The sequence below is a fragment of the Colobus angolensis genome, unplaced genomic scaffold, assembly GCF_000951035.1.
Source record: "Colobus angolensis palliatus isolate OR3802 unplaced genomic scaffold, Cang.pa_1.0 Scaffold148, whole genome shotgun sequence".
In the NCBI taxonomy this organism is placed as follows: domain Eukaryota; kingdom Metazoa; phylum Chordata; class Mammalia; order Primates; family Cercopithecidae; genus Colobus; species Colobus angolensis.
In genome coordinates, this window is record NW_012114577.1 from 476,312 (window position 1) to 494,555 (window position 18,244).

An 18,244-nucleotide genomic window follows, 5' to 3' on the forward strand; every position below is an offset into this window, starting at 1 on the left:
TTAATCATTTACTTAATCACCCCAAACCTCTTATCTAGGCTTGCAAACATATACCTGATAATACTGTTGAACATACTGAGGCCCTTTACTGTAAACAGTCTCCACAAATAATGAAATTACTTTTCCGAGGCCAGCAGACACTGCCCTGATTTTACCTTCTCTTATACATGGTCTGTAACAACAAAAGGGTAATTTATATTTGGTGGGAGGAAAGGGGACAAGGAATGGATATAATTTCTCCTTTTTTCATGATCCATAAGTGAACTAAACCTTTTCTAATTAAAAAAAAAAAAACATCCCTTTTGGGGGAAGATATACACACAAGAAATTCTACTGTCAAAGCATGTTTTTTTCTTATATTACCAAAAATAAAAACTGGAAATAGTTTGATATATTCTTACTACTTTATTTTATATGCTCAAACTAAAATCTAATTCTTACTTTGTTAAACTTGGGAGCAGAAATATGACTACTGAACACCATGGATAAAATATAAGGGTTTTGCACTAAAAATCACATACACAAAAATCTTTTTTAAGTCTGACTTTTTAAAAGCCTTTCTAAATTAATGTGTAATTCTGAAAAACAAGGAAGCCTTAAGAAACAGTGGCTCTAAGATTAATAATATATTTAATCTGGCACATTACACAAAAATACCTGCTGTATAAACATGCAGGGTTGAAAATGCAAATAGGACTCATCACTCATACACTCAACAGCAATTCTGCTGTTAATTACCCACTGGGAAGGTATGTTATGTCAGCCTCCATAAACAGACATTCTACCCAGATAATTCTGTTTTTCCTTCAAATGCTACTAAAATACATCTCAAGGTTCTCTTCTGCAGGTTGGCTTAACTTTTCCAATCAATTTATGATGGTTGCTTCTCCACTGTTCATGTATTCAACAACTCCTCAAAAGGACCCAGCATTTAAAATTAAGCTCTGTATCTGTAAGAAATAGTAATGCATTCCCTAATTGCTATAATCATGGTAGGATTTCCCCAGTGAAAGTTATTTTGAATCTGGAATTGAAAACATAAGGGAAAATAGAAAACATGTACTTACTACTAATCGCTGAACAATTTCCCTGATATCTTCAGCACAGTTGTCTACCGAGGACAGGAGGACACATTCTCCTCTTTCATAAAACACTTTGATACTCATTAATCCAGATGTCCACCCAATAACATCCCTGCAGGAACAGTTAAATACAACATTCTTGGAATCCTTTTCAATCAACATGATGAACTCATTGGAAATCCCGAGAAGACATTCAATGTCAGCAGACTGGCCGAAGTCCCGTGCTATCACATGCCACATGATGGCTCCAATGCTGAACAAGTGGGCATCCTTCCTTGGCTTTACTTTCTCTTTTTTCTTTGCACCCAGTGTAATGAAGCTGAACTTCACAGAGGTATCCACAGTGGCGGTTGTGACAAAGTTCTCCGCCAGATCTTTCAAGTACTCTTGCCTCGTTCGAGTGGCCATTGCTCGAAACTTTTCCGATTTATGGGCTGCATTTTCTGCATTGATTACTTTGGCTAAAAGGAAGTCCCGGAACACAGCTGACTTTGGAAAAGTTACACCTTTGGGAATCGGTGGGCCAAATGGTGGCACATCTTTTGATCTGGAAACTCCAACACTGAGGAAGTAAAAATGGAAACAAAATGAGATAAGCTGTGATACCATAATGTGTATCTTCCCGAATGTGGCATATATACACACTTTCAACTTAACTGGTCTATTCTACAGGCTTGTTCTCCTAATTTCTAGATACCCAGGGTTTGTTGTTGTTGTTGTTTAAGCAAAATGTTTTAAAACTTTACAGACAGGAGGTATAATGGGCTGAATTCTGTCCCTCTCAAAATCCACATGTTGACAAGATAACCCATAGTTCCCGGGAATGTGACGCTATCTGGAGAAAGGCTTAAGGAGGTGACTGAGTTACAGTGAAGTCATTAGGGTGGGCCCTAATCCAACAGACTGGTGTCCTTATAAGACGAGAAAATTTGGGCTTATAAAGAGATACCAGGGATGTATGCACACAGAAAGAAGACCATGTGAAGACACAAGGAAAAGACGGCCATCCATTAGCCAAGGGGAGAGGCCTCAGGAGAAACCAACCCTCGCTGACACCTTGATCTTAGACTTCCAGCCTCCAGAACTCTGAGAAAACAAAAGTCTGCTGCTTAAGCCACCTAGCCTGTGGTATTAGTACAGCAGTGCTACCAAACTAACATGGGGGTAACACATCCATAGCATGTGGAATAAGCAGGTTGGCACTCTATAACTCTGTGGGGCTGGTTATCACAGGGAAAAACAGTAACGCTTCTGACCAAAGTGGGTTTAGCCCAAGTTAGCTGCAAGGGATTCGGTGACATAGGACAGAGTGATCATACTTACAAAGGCCAAAATTTTAAGTGTCACTTTTTTAAAGGAAATGCTCACTTGGTCACATGTTGAAAATCTAAATGAAGCTTTTATGGGAGCAAAGTTTTAAGAGAACTCAGGGACTGAAGAGATCAAAGGCATAGGGTCAATAATGAGCATCTTAATCTATTAAAACCAGTAATGCTCCCCTACATCAGAGAGTTGCTTTAGTTATCTCATATCCTTTTCTGAATAAGACAAATTATAGAGTGGACTAATGAATTAACAACAGAAGGACTAAGACGAGTGAGTGAATGAATGGATCCAGTATCACTGGCAGCATTGAGAGCACCCCAATTACTGAGTAGCTACCACAGACCAAGAATCTGTACTAATCCCACATGTGCCCAGGCTGACGCTGGAGTAAAGAAAGGAAGCAATCTTTGTTTTCATCATTGAGGAAAATTCTAAAAAAAGTAAATTAAGGAAAAAAAACCATTCCATCCAAATTTGTTCTGTCAGATGCAAACTCCTCTTCCCAAACGTGGTTTGTTAGACTTTAGAAAAACTGCAGGCTCTCTCACTTGTGCTTTAATCTGCAATCTCTTCAGCAGTGTTAATTACCTATAGCGGCAAGACAGACAGCTGGCTAGATGGGGCCTTCACCAATATGAAAGGGAAGGAATGACTGCTTTGCTTTGGGACAGATACACCAAACTCATGAATAGCACCCGGTGATGCTTTACGGTAGTATATATACTACACCAGAGGGTATGTGTGTGTGGGAACTTGACTTATGTCCTTAAATGAAGGGAAGGTCCTTAAAAACATCACAGAGGTTGACGCTGCCAGGGATCTACATCACGTGTGGCCCATTTTCCCCTCACCACCATCCTCAGGATGGCCATTCTAGACTGGGAATTAATTTATCCCTTACAATCCCCCATGTTAACTCTGAGAGAGTGGTCCTAAAGCTCCTGTTTGAACTTGTGATTAGTCTAACCACACCCTGTGGCTTCTCTTCTCTACACTGTCAATGAGCTCAAAGGGCCTCTCTGTGCACTGCAACCTGCCCTGCAAATATTGGGTACGGTGGAACCAGTGTATCACTGCTCCTAAATTTGGTTCTCTCTTCCAACAATGAGTACAGATTTCTAGCAGTATTTTACCCATGGAATGCTGAGGCGGCCAAATGTCATCTGGCACTCTAGTGCATTACTTCTCTGCATTAACTCTGTAGATCTCATGCTACCCTCTGACTGCAGCTTGTATGCACTTAAGCTACAATGTCAGGGGAAACTTTTTATATCTAAATATGCTCTACTGTGGTGTCACATAGTGAATAAGAGAGACATGGTGACTCCATTATGTATTACAGAAATTCTTTTTGTATCCAATTATAGACCCTAATATCTACTTGGAGATTCTTTCTACAATGTATGCCATATTCTTGTTCAATAAACTGTATTCTTGCACATCTCAAAGTTGTACAAGAAAAGCAGCAGAATGTAAGCACGGCTATTCCATGATTATGATATTCTGGGTATGGGAATCAATTAGAAATCCTTGACTACAAAAGCTCATATGATCCTTAACTTTCCAAAGAGAGTCAAGTTCAGAAGAAATATTCTTTTGCCAGATTCAGATAATTCCCAATGTGTGGAAACGAGAACTTATATATATCAGAGCTCCTTATTTCACCCAAATGATTCGATAGCATTTATTAATGATTTAGGGGCCTTAGATATTTAAGGCTCCTCCAGCAAAAGCAAACATAGAAAGATAAGCATTCCTTAATATGCACATGAAAACGTTTCGATAAAGCCTGCTGGCCAAAGAACAATAAAGAAAGGTGAGGAGCAAACTGGAGTCAGGTAACGGGAATCCAGCTCTACCACCTCCTGAGTGACTGAGCTAACGACATAATCCCTCAGTGCCTCACTGCCCTCATCCGTAAAATGGAGGGTAAAGTAGTATCATACCCAAAAGTCCACTGTAACGATGATAGAAAATAATGCATGTAAAGCTTTTATTATCCGAATTGTTGCTGTTACTGTCACTATTACTATCACAGTTGTTTTAATAAATGATTTAACCCTGTCACTTAATTTTTGTCAGAAGATGTTACATATTAAATTTTCTTAAAAATGGCAGTCATCATTTTCTGTAGATACCTCTGCACTTTTAATTCACTGTTAGCTAACAAGCCCATTCTCATTCCGTTACTGAGCATTTTGTAAAGAGTTTATCTTGGAAAGCACATAAAAACATAAATCTCTCAAAGTCAGCTTAACATCGGCTACAGATTAAAGAGTCTTTTATAAAGAAATAGGCAATTTGTCACGTCTGCTTTTTAAATATTTTCAGGCTAAAAGCGAGATGTTTCGTGAGGCTTTGGGTGTGTTGCCTCATTTCTCCTAGTTCCAGTGGACCCAGCATAACTGCTTGAGCATTCTGCTGAGCTCATGGGGGAGGCCTGACTCCCTCTGTAGGGTGAGAGTGTGGTCTTCTGCTCAGGCAGGTATACCCGACAGGCTGCACACTTTTCATTAGAGGAGGTGATCTCAACCGCGCAGTCCCTTCTGACAGCTGTAAGGCCTATGAATTGGCGTTGGTACTGGGGGTCCACGTCAGCAAGAATACACTGCCACTCAACACCCGCACAAAGCTCAGGAGAAAAACAGCTTTCACGGGAGCTTGCCACCCTGGATGAGGACACAGCAAAATTTAAGAAAGCTGTCGAGCTGGACTATATCATTTCCTTGGAAATTATTTTAATACATTTATTTCTCCATTGGAATATTTAGAGGAGTATCACATGAAACAGACCAATAAGGTGTTTTTAGAAAATGTGGGCATGCCAACCTTATTCCACGAGACAGAGTCAGGACGGTTTCATAAAATGTTATGGAATTCATGTGACTACAGGATTACTCAAGATTATTTTTGATTGTTTAAGAAATACTAGCGATGTTTTTAAGCAAGATCAACGAAGCTGATGAGGCACTTCCAAAAATGTTAGGCACCTGAACTGATGTTACATTTGAATCTCATCAGCAAAGGTTAATTTAGTAATAGCAATGTGGTTTCTTAAAAACCAATGACTCCATCTCTGAATGATTGGCATATGCTACCTTCATCACAGAAAAAATAATGCGATGTACTTTGTTTATATGTAAGATATCTCCGTGGTGTTTTCAAAAACATTAAATACATTCAAAACATTTAATTAGATTCAAAAATATTTAATTAAACAACTCAGTTGTTTAATTAAAACCAGAAAACCTAAAAGAAATAAACTGAACAAGTATTGCCTATCTTTACAATTTTTCCTGCTAATGAACTACCTCATGATATAAGCATAAAGATAGCAAGTAATTTAAAATACTTGATTTGACCTAAAGATAGCTACCCATAAAATAACACCAAATACAATACAATAAAGCCTTATATTTCCGTTTTCCCAACCCATTAGGAAGGTTCATTTTACTCTTCAGAATTACCATTCGCTGGATGAGCTCCCAGGAAAAAAGGCTAACTCACCAGGTTTGTACCAATATTATCTACTTTAAGCCTATCATTTGTATAGAGTAGATACTATATTCTTTCAAATATCACTTTTAAAAAGTAGTTCTGAGCATTTAGGCCAGTGGTCTCAAACCCAGATGTGTGTAAGAATGAAAATTTCTCTAGAAGAAAATATAGAGATGCCAGGTGTACTGCATTAGAACACAGCTCAGTGGAGCCATAGACTAGGGCTATGTTTAACATGGTGACTGGGAGGTAAAATTCAGGGTAAGAACTGCTGGTTTTCAGACTTTGTTCTAAGATGGCTTGGGCATCTGTAGGGTGGGATGTAAACTGGCAACTTCTCACATACGGACTAATTTCTCTTTTGCCTTTAGGCAGTAAGCTCTGTAGTCTTTACTTTCTTACAAGGAATAGTCATGTCTCTGAACTAGGCCCAGTGGGCAGCTGAATTGGCAACTACTGTTTTAAGATGATAAATGAAAATAACCTTGGATGAATTCCAGGAACTCTAATAGGTGTTTTACATAATTTAAGCTATTTATTCATCATAACCACATACTGAAGTAGGTACTATCATTACCATTATCTTCAATTTTAAGATGAGGAATCAAATGCTAAGACAAATAAAATAAGTCACACAAAGCCCTATGATAAGTGGTAAAGCTGGTTTCAAACTCTGGTCAAAGACCCATTGTTTTACCAATACCCCACATGATATGATCACTTGGCTGCAGTTATTTCCTAACACAGAGTCTGGGAGTAGCAGTTAAGCATAAAAGCAGGCCTTGTCAGAGCCAGTCTTGGGATTCCAAGGCATGCACGTAGCCTTTTGAAGTCACCCAAGTGTCAACTCCTTGTTTCAGCAGTCCTGCAAAGATCCAAGATCTCTGATGAAAAGAAATGTTTTACTGCCACAATACTTACTTCTCCTAGATAAGCACTTAATCAGCCACTTCATCCAACTCAGAGGAGGACACCAATTAAACTATTGGTTCTGGCTGAAGTTTTTAGGAGAAAAACAGAGGAAACGTGTAATTCACCATTTTAAAGTGCTAGGCATTTCCCTTTTTCAAGGGGGCAAAAAGGGAAGAAGGCAATTATTTCTTACAGAAAGTGTCTCAGTAATCAGAAAATCACGAAGTTGGAAATAATAATTGGCAAACAAAGATATTTTTGGGAAAAGATGCCCTGTTGAAATAAACCTGGGAGAATGATAGATCAGGGATTACTGACTCACCTATAACACACATTTTCGGTACATGGATTATGCACTTTGACTATGACAAAGACATGCTGAAAGTGAGACCGGATGCTTTTTGGAGTAAAAGGAAGTGCCCCAGGCTCCTGGAAGACGATGGTCACGATGTCATTTCCTATGTGCCTTTTCCTCAGTAGCTGTGGTCAAGAAAGTGAAGAGTTACAAATAAGTTTTTCTTTAAAACAAAATATATAAATATATGCAATTCGCTCATCTTTCAACTTGAAGGAGTGATTTTAAAAAAGCACAGTCATTCTTTGGAAGTTAGTGCTCAAATTTGGCATAGAAAAAGCAAAATGGACTTCATCCAAAAGACCCACGGGAAGAAAAGCCTAAATATTTATCTTTTATTTTAAAATTCAGTTTGTATTCTCTCTCCTTTTTGTCTTTATCCAGTTCCTCTTTTCAAACCCTTAAAATAATAGCACATCAGAGCTCACAATGCTTTAAAAAAGGTTGCAGGTTAAGCTCTGGAAGATGAAGTCCAAGAGAGGGTACAGGTTTGCTGAAAGGTCCTACACTATCATACCGGCAGGCCTCAGCTTCTAGCCTGTGCTCCCACAGTAACATCCATTTTTGCAACAAAAATACAGAACACTGTCATTTTGGTGGGCAGTAATACAAACCAATTAACTGAACCCTGGCCGTTTAAAATGTAATTCAGAAACACAGAATTCCCCTGGATTAATAACCAGAAGCCCAATCGTTCGCAATTTTATAAATCACAAATCTGGCAGGGGGAATGACGCTCAGAGCAGTAACACTTGAACAATGCCTTTACTTTTGATGTTCCTTCTGCCACGAATGCCCCTTTCACTCCAGGTTTCTCCCAGACAATGCAGTTGTCTCTGTAGATCCCACCTCATCTGAAAGAAACTTCCTATTTCCCAGGCCTATTTCTATCACACTGGTTGTTGCACGGTCTTCTAATGGTTGGTTTACTTCTTGTGCATCAGGTCATAACCTTCATGAGGGCACAGAAGTGTCATACTGACTTTCAGTTTCCTAGTTTCTAATGGTGTGCCAGGCAAAGGAGGTACCCAATACACATTTGTTTAACAAATAAACAAATAATCCAAATATACATTTACTGACACATCACATCATGCATGACAATTGTGACCACTTCTTTCCTATGAACACATGCCCATAAATCCACATAAAGGCACTCTGTAAGCTTATGCAAGTGAAGGCATAGATCTGAGCTCTCAAAGTTTGTGATCTTCAGTTTTAATACATAAAACAATCCTTATACAACTTGGTGATGTCATTGCTGGAATGTGACAATCTCAGATAGTAAATCTCTTTTTACTAGCAATATGAAAGACCACGACCTTACCCTTAAATTTATTTGGCACCCACAGTGCATATTGCACGTAAAGACCATTAAGTTCAACTTTTAAAGCCTTTTAAACCCAGATACAAAAAGGATTTCATTGTCAGGTCCCTGACTTGTGATTTAGCAAGATAAAGGGCCTGGAAAAATGGGAATGTAATGTTCATTCTTTCAGAGTTTTCTACAGGCCAGTCAAATTGCTGATTCATATGCTGAAAAATTCCTACTTAAATCCCCATGGTCAAAGTTATAAACACACAAAAATCATCTTACTGTCTGAATGAGGTTTGGAAACATATATTAATACATCATAATACAGACCCAATGAGCCACCTCATTTAAAAATGTGGTTTTAAAAAAGTTTGCTAGATATTTAAAATGTGCCATTTCAAATGCATGTAAATAATCAGTGAAAACTGTATTTGGCAAGGACATTCTTTGCTCCTTTCTCCCAAAATTGAAATACATGATTCATATGTATTGTAATAAGACAAGGAAAAATCAGGAATAGTTTTTAAAAATATGCCCATCATTGTGTTCAATGTATTTGTAGACTACAAAACACAGCAGTTCACACTCTACTTTATTCAATGCTCTTGAAACACAGGAATTCTCAGACTGCCAAAAGATGGAGCTCACTTTGGCCAAGGCCAAGCAGTGAGTTCAGCACCTCCTACTTCCTGAGCGATTGCCAGTGTGGCTTCATGTTGGCCAGCCCTCTCAATTAAACACAGGGTGCAGGGAGGGCCTTGTTAGTCAGTGCTTCATGGCTGTTAAGACTGCAACAGCAAATTGGACAGTTATTCCAATTTCTTTTCCTCCTAAAGGAAGATGTTGGGTCTGATTCTCTACTTCACCACAGGACTATTTAAAGCACAAGTTAAAGCACAAGCTAAAGTCTGGTTACCTTGACAACATGCCAAAGCACTGTTGTCCCTTTCTAGACACATTCTTTTGCTTTGTAAAATGGGCCAAAAAATGTTTTTAAAAGTCTAGTTAATTTAGCCATGGCCACATAATGCATTCTGTAGGAAAAAAATAAACTATTGGGGGTGGAAACAAGAAGATTCATTAGGAAGGGTAAAATCTAAAGCTCTTTGAAGGAGAATAAAATAAGAAAAATGAACACTATCCATTAGTAGGATGCTTGAATTTGTTTCAGAGATTAAGAAAATAATCTGGAAAATTAACAGAAATATTATTCGTTTTTCTGTTTTAGGACTTTGTCAAACATGAAATAAGTAATTTCTTACCCTTCTTAAAGGCAAATGTTTTCTTTGGTAGTTTATGCTTTTTTCTAACTGGTCAATGAAATTCTATACAATCAGAGTCTGTAAATTCGGAAAAGGGATGGCAAACCAGAAACAAACGCTGCCTGGCAAAACCTGACGGTACTATTTGTTTGAGGGAATTATAGGAATGACATCTTCTGGGGCAAACTTCTTTCTAGGTATGTAAAGCTAATTACAATTTTCAGTAATGTCAAGAGAACCAACTTATTAGTGCTTTCAACTGCAACAGTGAGTTAGTAAATATTGTATTAGATAGATTCACATAGTCATTTCTACAAAATTTCTAACGCTTGATTCCAGCTGTGAAACAGGAATAAGCTCTTGTTATGACAAGGAAAGAGAAAATGTAAGTCTTCACCCATTTCCATGGCAAAAGCATATAGATGCTACAGAAATATCATATACGGCCACAGGTTTAGTGTCAGTTCCTTAAACAAACTGGGATCTCATAAGACCAGTTTTGACTTAGTGCAAAAATACAGTAAGATAGAAGGAGTAAGTTCTAATTATTCGACAGTACACTAGGGAAACTATCATTAACAGCAATTTATTGTGTATTTCAAAATAGCTACAAAAAAAATTTGAAATGCTCTCAACACAAAGATAAGTGTTTGTGGTGATAGATATGCCAATTACCCTAATGTGATCAATACGCATTGTATGTAGGTTTCAAAATATAGCATGTAACCCCAAAATATGTACAATATGATATATCAGTAAAAAAAAAAAATTTAATGAGAGGAAAAAACTCAAAAAGCAAACTGAGAAGAAAAAAACCAGGAAGTGAAAATAAGTATCAGATAGCACACTTGGATGAAAACTGAAAGCTGAATGAGATAGTATCTGCTGGCTTCTATGTATACGGGGTCATTTGTTAAATTATTATTTTTTTAACCCAGTAAGACAGAAACAAACTGTTTTACACCTAATGCTGGGGGAAAGCAGGCTGTACAACATGAAAAATAACAGTCAGGATATGATTCAGAAGCTCGTAAGAGTCAGAGAAGAGGAAGGTCATCTGAAGTTGGAGAAGGCAGGTCTCCTGAGAAGGTCTTTAGAAAGAAGCAAATCCACATACTCTAAGAAAGCAACCACAGGTTCTCAATCCTGGTCCTTGGGTTTGAATCTAAATCCTGTTACTAAAAAGGGGGCTGACAAAGACTCCTCTGACATGACTGATTCCTTCCTGCCTCTCTGACCTCATCACCTGCTCCTTACCATCTAGACAGCATCTTGTCCCTCCTACAGGACAACTGATTCCCACCCAAGGAACTTTGCAGTTCCTAATCTCTTACCTGGAAAGCTCTTCCCCTTCACCCAGAGGGCTGGCTTTTCCTCCTTTAGGGAGATGGCCCTAATTTTGCACTTATACATACACCTGCATGTACATAAACACACATATCCCTTCACATACACTGTCCTCAAGAGTTTGCACCAGTGGTTAGAAATATGCCTTGATTTTTAAGAGATGTATAGAGTTTCCTACAGAAAAAGTTAATGTAGAAAAGCATTCTAAATAATAATTAAGGAAGGGCAACTTATACATCTTACTACATAAATACAAAAGAAAGAAAAGTCTTGCCCACCTTCTGCAAAAAAAATGAATGTTAGTGAATTGTTCTTACTTCTAATGGGCAAGAAGAGGATATTACATTTAATTAATGTTTGAAGGATTTGTCACTGATTTACCATTTCACATAATCATGATATTTTACTAATAACAAGAGTAAATGTACAAATAAGTTAAGAAATGAACACTGTGCAAACGAAGAAACAAAATAATCTAAGAATGCAGATTTTTAATGACTTCATAACAAAGTAAAGATGATAACAGGATTGTGCAGATATAAATATCTTTCTTCTTTCTGACACTAGGCAATATCAACCCTCACTCTAGGTAACGATCTTTGTGATGTAGTATAAGTATATGCTCCTACTGAGGGTCTGGGAATAAAGCTACTCATGGAAAACTAAATAAGCATTTTATCCTCCCAAAAAATTCTACAGTATTATGCATAGGTGAACCCAAGTATAGTCAGGACCTAAGGGTTCATAGCACTTAGTGAGGCAGGTTGTTCCAGTATTCACGTGAGTCCTTAGTAACACCAATTAGGGACATAAGGAAGTACACAAACTCTTAAGGCAGGAGCTTACAATCAGCCTACCCACTATGGAGAAAAGGGCTCCAGGCTTAGCCCAAATATAACATCATTACCTCTGTGGTGTCAAGCCCATTACTAGAATAAGACCAGTATCCTTTAATTAGCATCTCAGAAACCTAGGGGCTTGGTCTTACTCATTAGACACCTCCATAAGGCATCAGGTACCCCTTTACAACAGAGCAGCTAAAATGTTACGCATACATTAAAAAAGAAATAGGTTACTGTGTGCCAGGCACTGAGGCACGTCTACTTTACATGCCCACTTTGAAGAAAGAATTTCTTTGCCAAAGTGAAGTTTAAAGCTAATTTGTGAAGTTCTTCCCATTGATGACATCCCACGATGGCTTAACCATGACTTGTCTCCAGGGCAGGCAGAAGGAAAGCACACAGGGGAAGACAGCCCTGGGAAAAGTGGATGGACTGCCAGACAGATGCAGAGAGACTTGCAGGACTTAACTTTTGAAGAGAGAAAGTAACTCCAAGAGCAGGGTTTCTTATCATTCTTTTGGTCTATTGAGTTTTTCTACGCAAGAGTCAGAGACCATTCCAAAGATTAAAGCTCTTTTGCAACTGTGGTAAACTCTCTGAAGACTTTTAATACATCCTGGAATCGGCATCCAGCTTAATTTATTACAAGAAGGAACACAAGAAATCACATCTGATGTGGACGAGTCTGGACCAGTTAAATGGTCACAAACTGTAGTGTAAGAAGCCAAGGTTACAGGCATAATTCATGTAGGGGCCAGTTAACTTTGCTAAGTCCTGTGGCTTCAAATTGCACTCATGAACCCAGCTGGTCATTTCAGACATTTCTGCCTTTGGTATTAACATAATTTGTGGGCATGGATGGGGAGGGTGAGAGAAATGGAGTCAATACAACTCATAACAAATTTGGAAAATACATGTCCCAAGATTGCAAGTGGCATTATTTATCCACAAACAGAACACTCTGATGACAACCTGTGATTGCAAAATATTAAATGTCAAAGAATAATTTTCTGAAATAATTGATAAATTTAGTCTCTCACTTTCTCTTTTTTTTTTTTTTTTTTTTTTTGAGACGGAGTCTCACTCTGTCGCCCGGGCTGGAGTGCAGTGGCCGGATCTCAGCTCACTGCAAGTTCCGCCTCCCGGGTTCACGCCATTCTCCTGCCTCAGCCTCCCGAGTAGCTGGGACTACAGGCGCCAGCCACCTCGCCCGGCTAGCTTTTCGTATTTTTTAGTAGAGACGGGGTTTCACCGTGTTAGCCAGGATGATCTTGAACTCCTGACCTCGTGATCCGCCCGTCTCGGCCTCCCAAAGTGCTGGGATTACAGGCTTGAGCCACCGCGCCCGGCAGTCTCTCACTTTCTCAACCATTCAGAATCTTAGTTTTTCATAATAGATCTTTAGGACTGGATACAGGAAAATAAAATGCAAATTAAGTCATCCAAAATATGAGTGGCTCAATATCTAATGAATTATAAAAGAATAACTAAAACTTAGTTCTATGCCTGGAACTACTTTAAGTGCTTTACATGTATTAATTTGCCTAATTCTCTATCTCCTAAGAAAGGTTCAATCATTCATTCATTAATCATTCAACAAATGTTTGTTGACTTTTTACCATGTTCTGGATACTGTTCTGGGCACACAGGGACACTTCGGGGAACAAAACAGATACAAATCCCAGCTTTCACGAGTTTATAATGTATAGCCTCAACTTACAGGGACTTTTCTTTTACTTTCCAGTTGGGGAAGTTTAACACACACACACGCTCCTCTACCCCCCAGTTGCATCTATATTTTCACTGCTTTGCTGTCCTGATTTTTGTGCACACATTTTTTCAAGGCTAGTTTCAGTGAAATGAAGTCAGGTACACAAAACTCTAATGCCTACAGATTTTGATTACTCTTCAACGAAAGGGGGTGGGAAAGCCAGTTTTGAGTTCTGGTAAAAGTAAAGACTTCAAACCTCTGGAGGTTGCCACATGTGAAATGCCAGGGCCAACTCAGCCTGAAGTCCAATGACTCGAGTAATTAGGGAACTGGAAGGGCTTTGTGGTTTGAATACTCGATGACGGGGGTCAAAAGTCACTGGTTCTATTTCTGCTAAAGTACTGACAGATTTTCTTGGCTTGAGTAAGCCCTATCGGTTTTCTGAGCAACAACTCCCACAGAGTTTAATTACTGAATGATTCACAAGTATTTGCTGGACAACTGTCCTGGTCTAAATTAAGCCTCTTAAGATCCAGTGAATCTGTCTGGCATTACTGCAAATAAATTTTTGAGAGCTAAAATCCCTTAGGTTAAAATATACATAAATACATACACGTGAGCTAGTGATTTTAAGTCTATCTTTAAAAATACACAGATGTGTACTCTAGAGATAGATTTTTTGAAGGTGGTAGGAAGAACTATGATTATTAGAAAACACTAGAAAATTCAGAAAGGACAAGAGATTGAGATAAGCATGAGATGGAAAATGGCAAGAAAACCCAGCTAGCAATTACCATGAGAAGAGACTGGGGACCAGGGGCCTGCTTTCTCATCCTAGGTGGAGGATCTTAGGCTAAGGGGCTTCTTCCAACTAGTGATGGGAGAAGGGGAGGTAGTTGGCTGGTTTCCTCTTTAGGAAAAAAATGCAGAACTAGACTAAATATATATACACTTTTATGAGTGTTTTTAAAAAAGGAAAAATTCTCTGTGACAATTAAATTTCACTCATTTGACAAATACCTATTGAGCAATTCCTATGTAGTCCTTGGTACTTTAATATATTTAGAGCAAAGGAGTATCAGTTAAGTGACATCCAGAGAACTATCTCCTAAATGTGAAAACAAACTTTAACTCTGTATTTAATCTAAATACAATCAAATCCCTAAAATTAAATTATGTCAATGAATCAGTTATAAGATCCCAGTAATTCACAAACCTTTCTGTAAACAAATCTTCAGAAACTCAAGCAGTCAATATTCTTTAAAAAATCTTCAGCATAACATGGGCAGAGCCCAGAAGATTCTAAACAAGATGTGAAATGGAGCCTTAGCTATCCCACAGATCCTCTATCCCAAACGTAGGTCCTTTCCTATCTCAAGTGATCCTCCAAGTCTTCTCAAGCTCACAGTAGACAAAGCATTTCAAATATTTCTAGCATGAAATAAAAATGGCCATAATTTCTAGTAATCTTTGTAAAAAAAAAAAACTTGCTCAACCAATTTTACAGTTACACCAAAAAGCAAATTATTTTATAATAATTTATGCATCATTCAAGTTTTCAAAGGTTCTTAATTCTTACTGAGTGGCTATATTCAGAGCATGATGCACTCTGATTTTTTTCTCTTTAAAAGGGTCAAGAAATTTTGACCAGTAAATCCATTTAAAACAACAAAAACGAACAGGAGAGGAACAGCTGAAAATAGCACCAGTAACAACTGCAAATAGTATTCTCTATAAATAAGATATTTACCCATACGCAAAAACCGAGGTCAGGTCAATATGGTTGGCCTTTTCGTAATTAACATAGTTGAGACAAGTTTCTCTTAAGAAAAGATTTTGCCTTGCAAACAATAAATCTGAGTGCAGAAGAATTGCTAAGTTTTACAAGAAAAAAGTGCAACAATACGCCCTTTAAAACTCAAATAATTCCAAATGATCAAAGAGTCAAAGATGATTAACGCTATTCAAGAAAAACCCTCACTGATTCTTTGCAAGTTCTAAACGCATCAGTATCATCGTGGGCCCACCTCAGATCCCATACTCAGGGTAAAAAGCTCCAGGCTGGGGAGGACATACCTGTTGTCTGTTGTTGGGCATGTAGGGAAGCAGGGTTGACACGTGGAACATGAGTTCGTAGTCCTTGTATGTAGTATAGAGAGAGTGCGTGCCCGTGGAATCAGCTGAAAACAAAGATGAATTACAGAAGCAAGGTAAGCCACTACAAAATTAGTGCTTTAATATTTAAAAGGTTATTGTTGCAAAAACAAAAAACAAAAACACCAAGCTCTACCCAACCAGAATCTGGACACTGCCCATCCAGCTGTCACCAAGCACTGTTACTACCACCTCCCGCTCCAGGACTGCGGACTGACGGGCTCCTTTCCTTCCCCATCGCTTTCTACTGTACCTTCAGTTTCTTTGCTTTTCTTCTCTGTTCTCGCCCTCACAGTGTGGATTTAGGTGATCCACTGAAAGCGAAGTGCTTTTGCCACCAAGTGCATAGGTGAGCAGTCGAGGAGAGAAGCTATTGCAGGTCTGGGTGCAATTATCTGAAGAGTGTGACAAACTGGCAGATGGCCTGGCCACATCCGTGTATGCATGTGTGCGTGTGTGTGTGTGCGTGTGTGTGTGTTTACAGTTAATTCTTAGTTATTCTTGGGCACCTGATCTTCCAGAACCCAGAAAAATGAAATAAGATTGATTGAATATGGAAATGAAAACAAAAAATGTTATTTAGAATATGTCTTTCCCTGAATGTAATTAATTTTGTTCTCCTTTCAAAAGGAAGTGCAGTGATACATCACGTGAATGAAGAATATGGAGAATGAATGTGATCACTTAGAGTATATTATCCAGTGACATAGATGTTAAAAAACTATGACATTTGAACCCCTATTAATCATAAAACTATTCATCTTTTGAAAAGGAGAATGATTCCTTGAAAATTCAAATTCCATCTGTATTATCAATAAGAGTATCTCAGATTGAGAGTTTCACACATTGAAACTAACCTGCTGACTATAAAATACTGAAGTAATTTTGGAGTAAATTTCTGAATGACTTTTTGCACATGGATAATGAAGACAAAACGATATACAAGAAGGAAAATGTAAACGGCATTCAATTTCTTTGTCAATTCTTGATCTATACATAGTCTTATTTCTCTACTTTTTAAGCAACAAGAAACAGTGCTGCTAGCAGCATTTATTCCATTGTGTTTGTTGGGGAAACCTCTATGTAGTCATCTTAATCTTTTTTTAATCTAAAAATCTAAATCTTTACTTTAAAAACATGCAAACATTCAACCTTCATGGACTTAATATTTTCTTTCTGAACCCTGCAGTATGTCTTTCTTTCCAATATTTATATCCAATTCAGAAACAGATCTGAAAACTCTCCAGAAGAAATACCCTATAGAGATCTTAGATGCTCCGAAAAGTCATTCATAAAAGGCATTTTCATGAATAAGGCGAATACTTAGTGTTTACATATAGTTACCAATAAATTAATTTACAGATGGACAGAGAATATTCATCTAAAAAGTTATATATAAATCAGTCCCAAAATTAAAAAAAAAAATCCTTTGAACTATTCATTAAACACATATTTGTTATTTTCAAAGGACTTCTTAGAAAGTAACATTCCATTTTAATTCTCTTGGCTTGGAACCTTGACAGTGAACGTGGCTCTGGATGTGAGCCAGCACAGTCCCACAGCAGGATGGATGCTCCTTCCATGAACAATGGACTCACTGATGACAAAACCAAAGGCTGGATGATGAGAAGGCCTAATATGTTCAGTGACACCCATCACAACACTGCTATTGGGGTGGTTCAAATTCGGAAAGAGAAATGCTGACTGATACTAGGTTTCAGATTTAGGAAACTGCAAGGAAGAAAGAAAGATGCACTGGCCGGGGCGTGGGGAGCGGGGGAACTACTTCTTAAAATGTGATAATAATTTGTCTATCTCAAGCCATACTAAAACAAGAATTTCTAAAATTAAATATTCTGAAAGTTTTTATGTCTAATAATCAGTCAGATAATGGAGAATATACACTAACAAGGCTTGTTGTTCTGGGGTTTGCTATAAATATTTCTGTTCAAAAAGGGATATAGGTTATCAGTTTTATTATTCTCTGCACCCAGCTCAATAAAGGCTTTTCATGGCTGGGATTCTGTACTCTGCTCTCGTGAACAGAGCATCTTAGTGGCTCAAATCCTCTATGTTCCTATCCCATTTCATTTTATGTTCGAGAGAGAAACAACCCATTTTAGAGCTGAAAGGGAAATCCCAGATATTCTAGCCCAACATCCTGAGCTTTCCTTGTGAGGAATCTGAGGCCCAGATTTGACCTAAGTTTTATGGGCAGACAGAGTTCTAACTAGAACTTAAGTCCCCCAAATTCTAGAAGGAAGATTTGTACTTGTCTGTTCCTCAAAAGACATCATTTTTATCTGACCATTCTCCCATACCTAATTCTTACATATCTCCTCTCTACTAAAAGAATATCAGACTTCTTCGCAGCTCACAGAATGCCTTGCTCATAAAAATAACTTACATATTTATTATTAAAGTCAACATATCAAACTCT

General features: G+C 38.0%; 1 protein-coding gene across 1 annotated transcript in view; it reads right to left on the minus strand.

The window, feature by feature from the left end:
- SIPA1L2 (signal-induced proliferation-associated 1 like 2) overlaps window positions 1-18,244 on the minus strand; it is a 231,342-nt gene that overhangs the window by 65,520 nt on the left and 147,578 nt on the right. Inside the window, exons 6-8 of the mRNA XM_011935710.1 lie at window positions 15,727-15,830; window positions 7,141-7,298; window positions 1,068-1,644 (exon numbers count right to left, since the gene is read on the minus strand). Of these exons, the coding sequence (XP_011791100.1) occupies window positions 1,068-1,644; window positions 7,141-7,298; window positions 15,727-15,830 (839 nt within the window). The remainder of the gene's footprint in view (window positions 1-1,067; window positions 1,645-7,140; window positions 7,299-15,726; window positions 15,831-18,244) is intronic.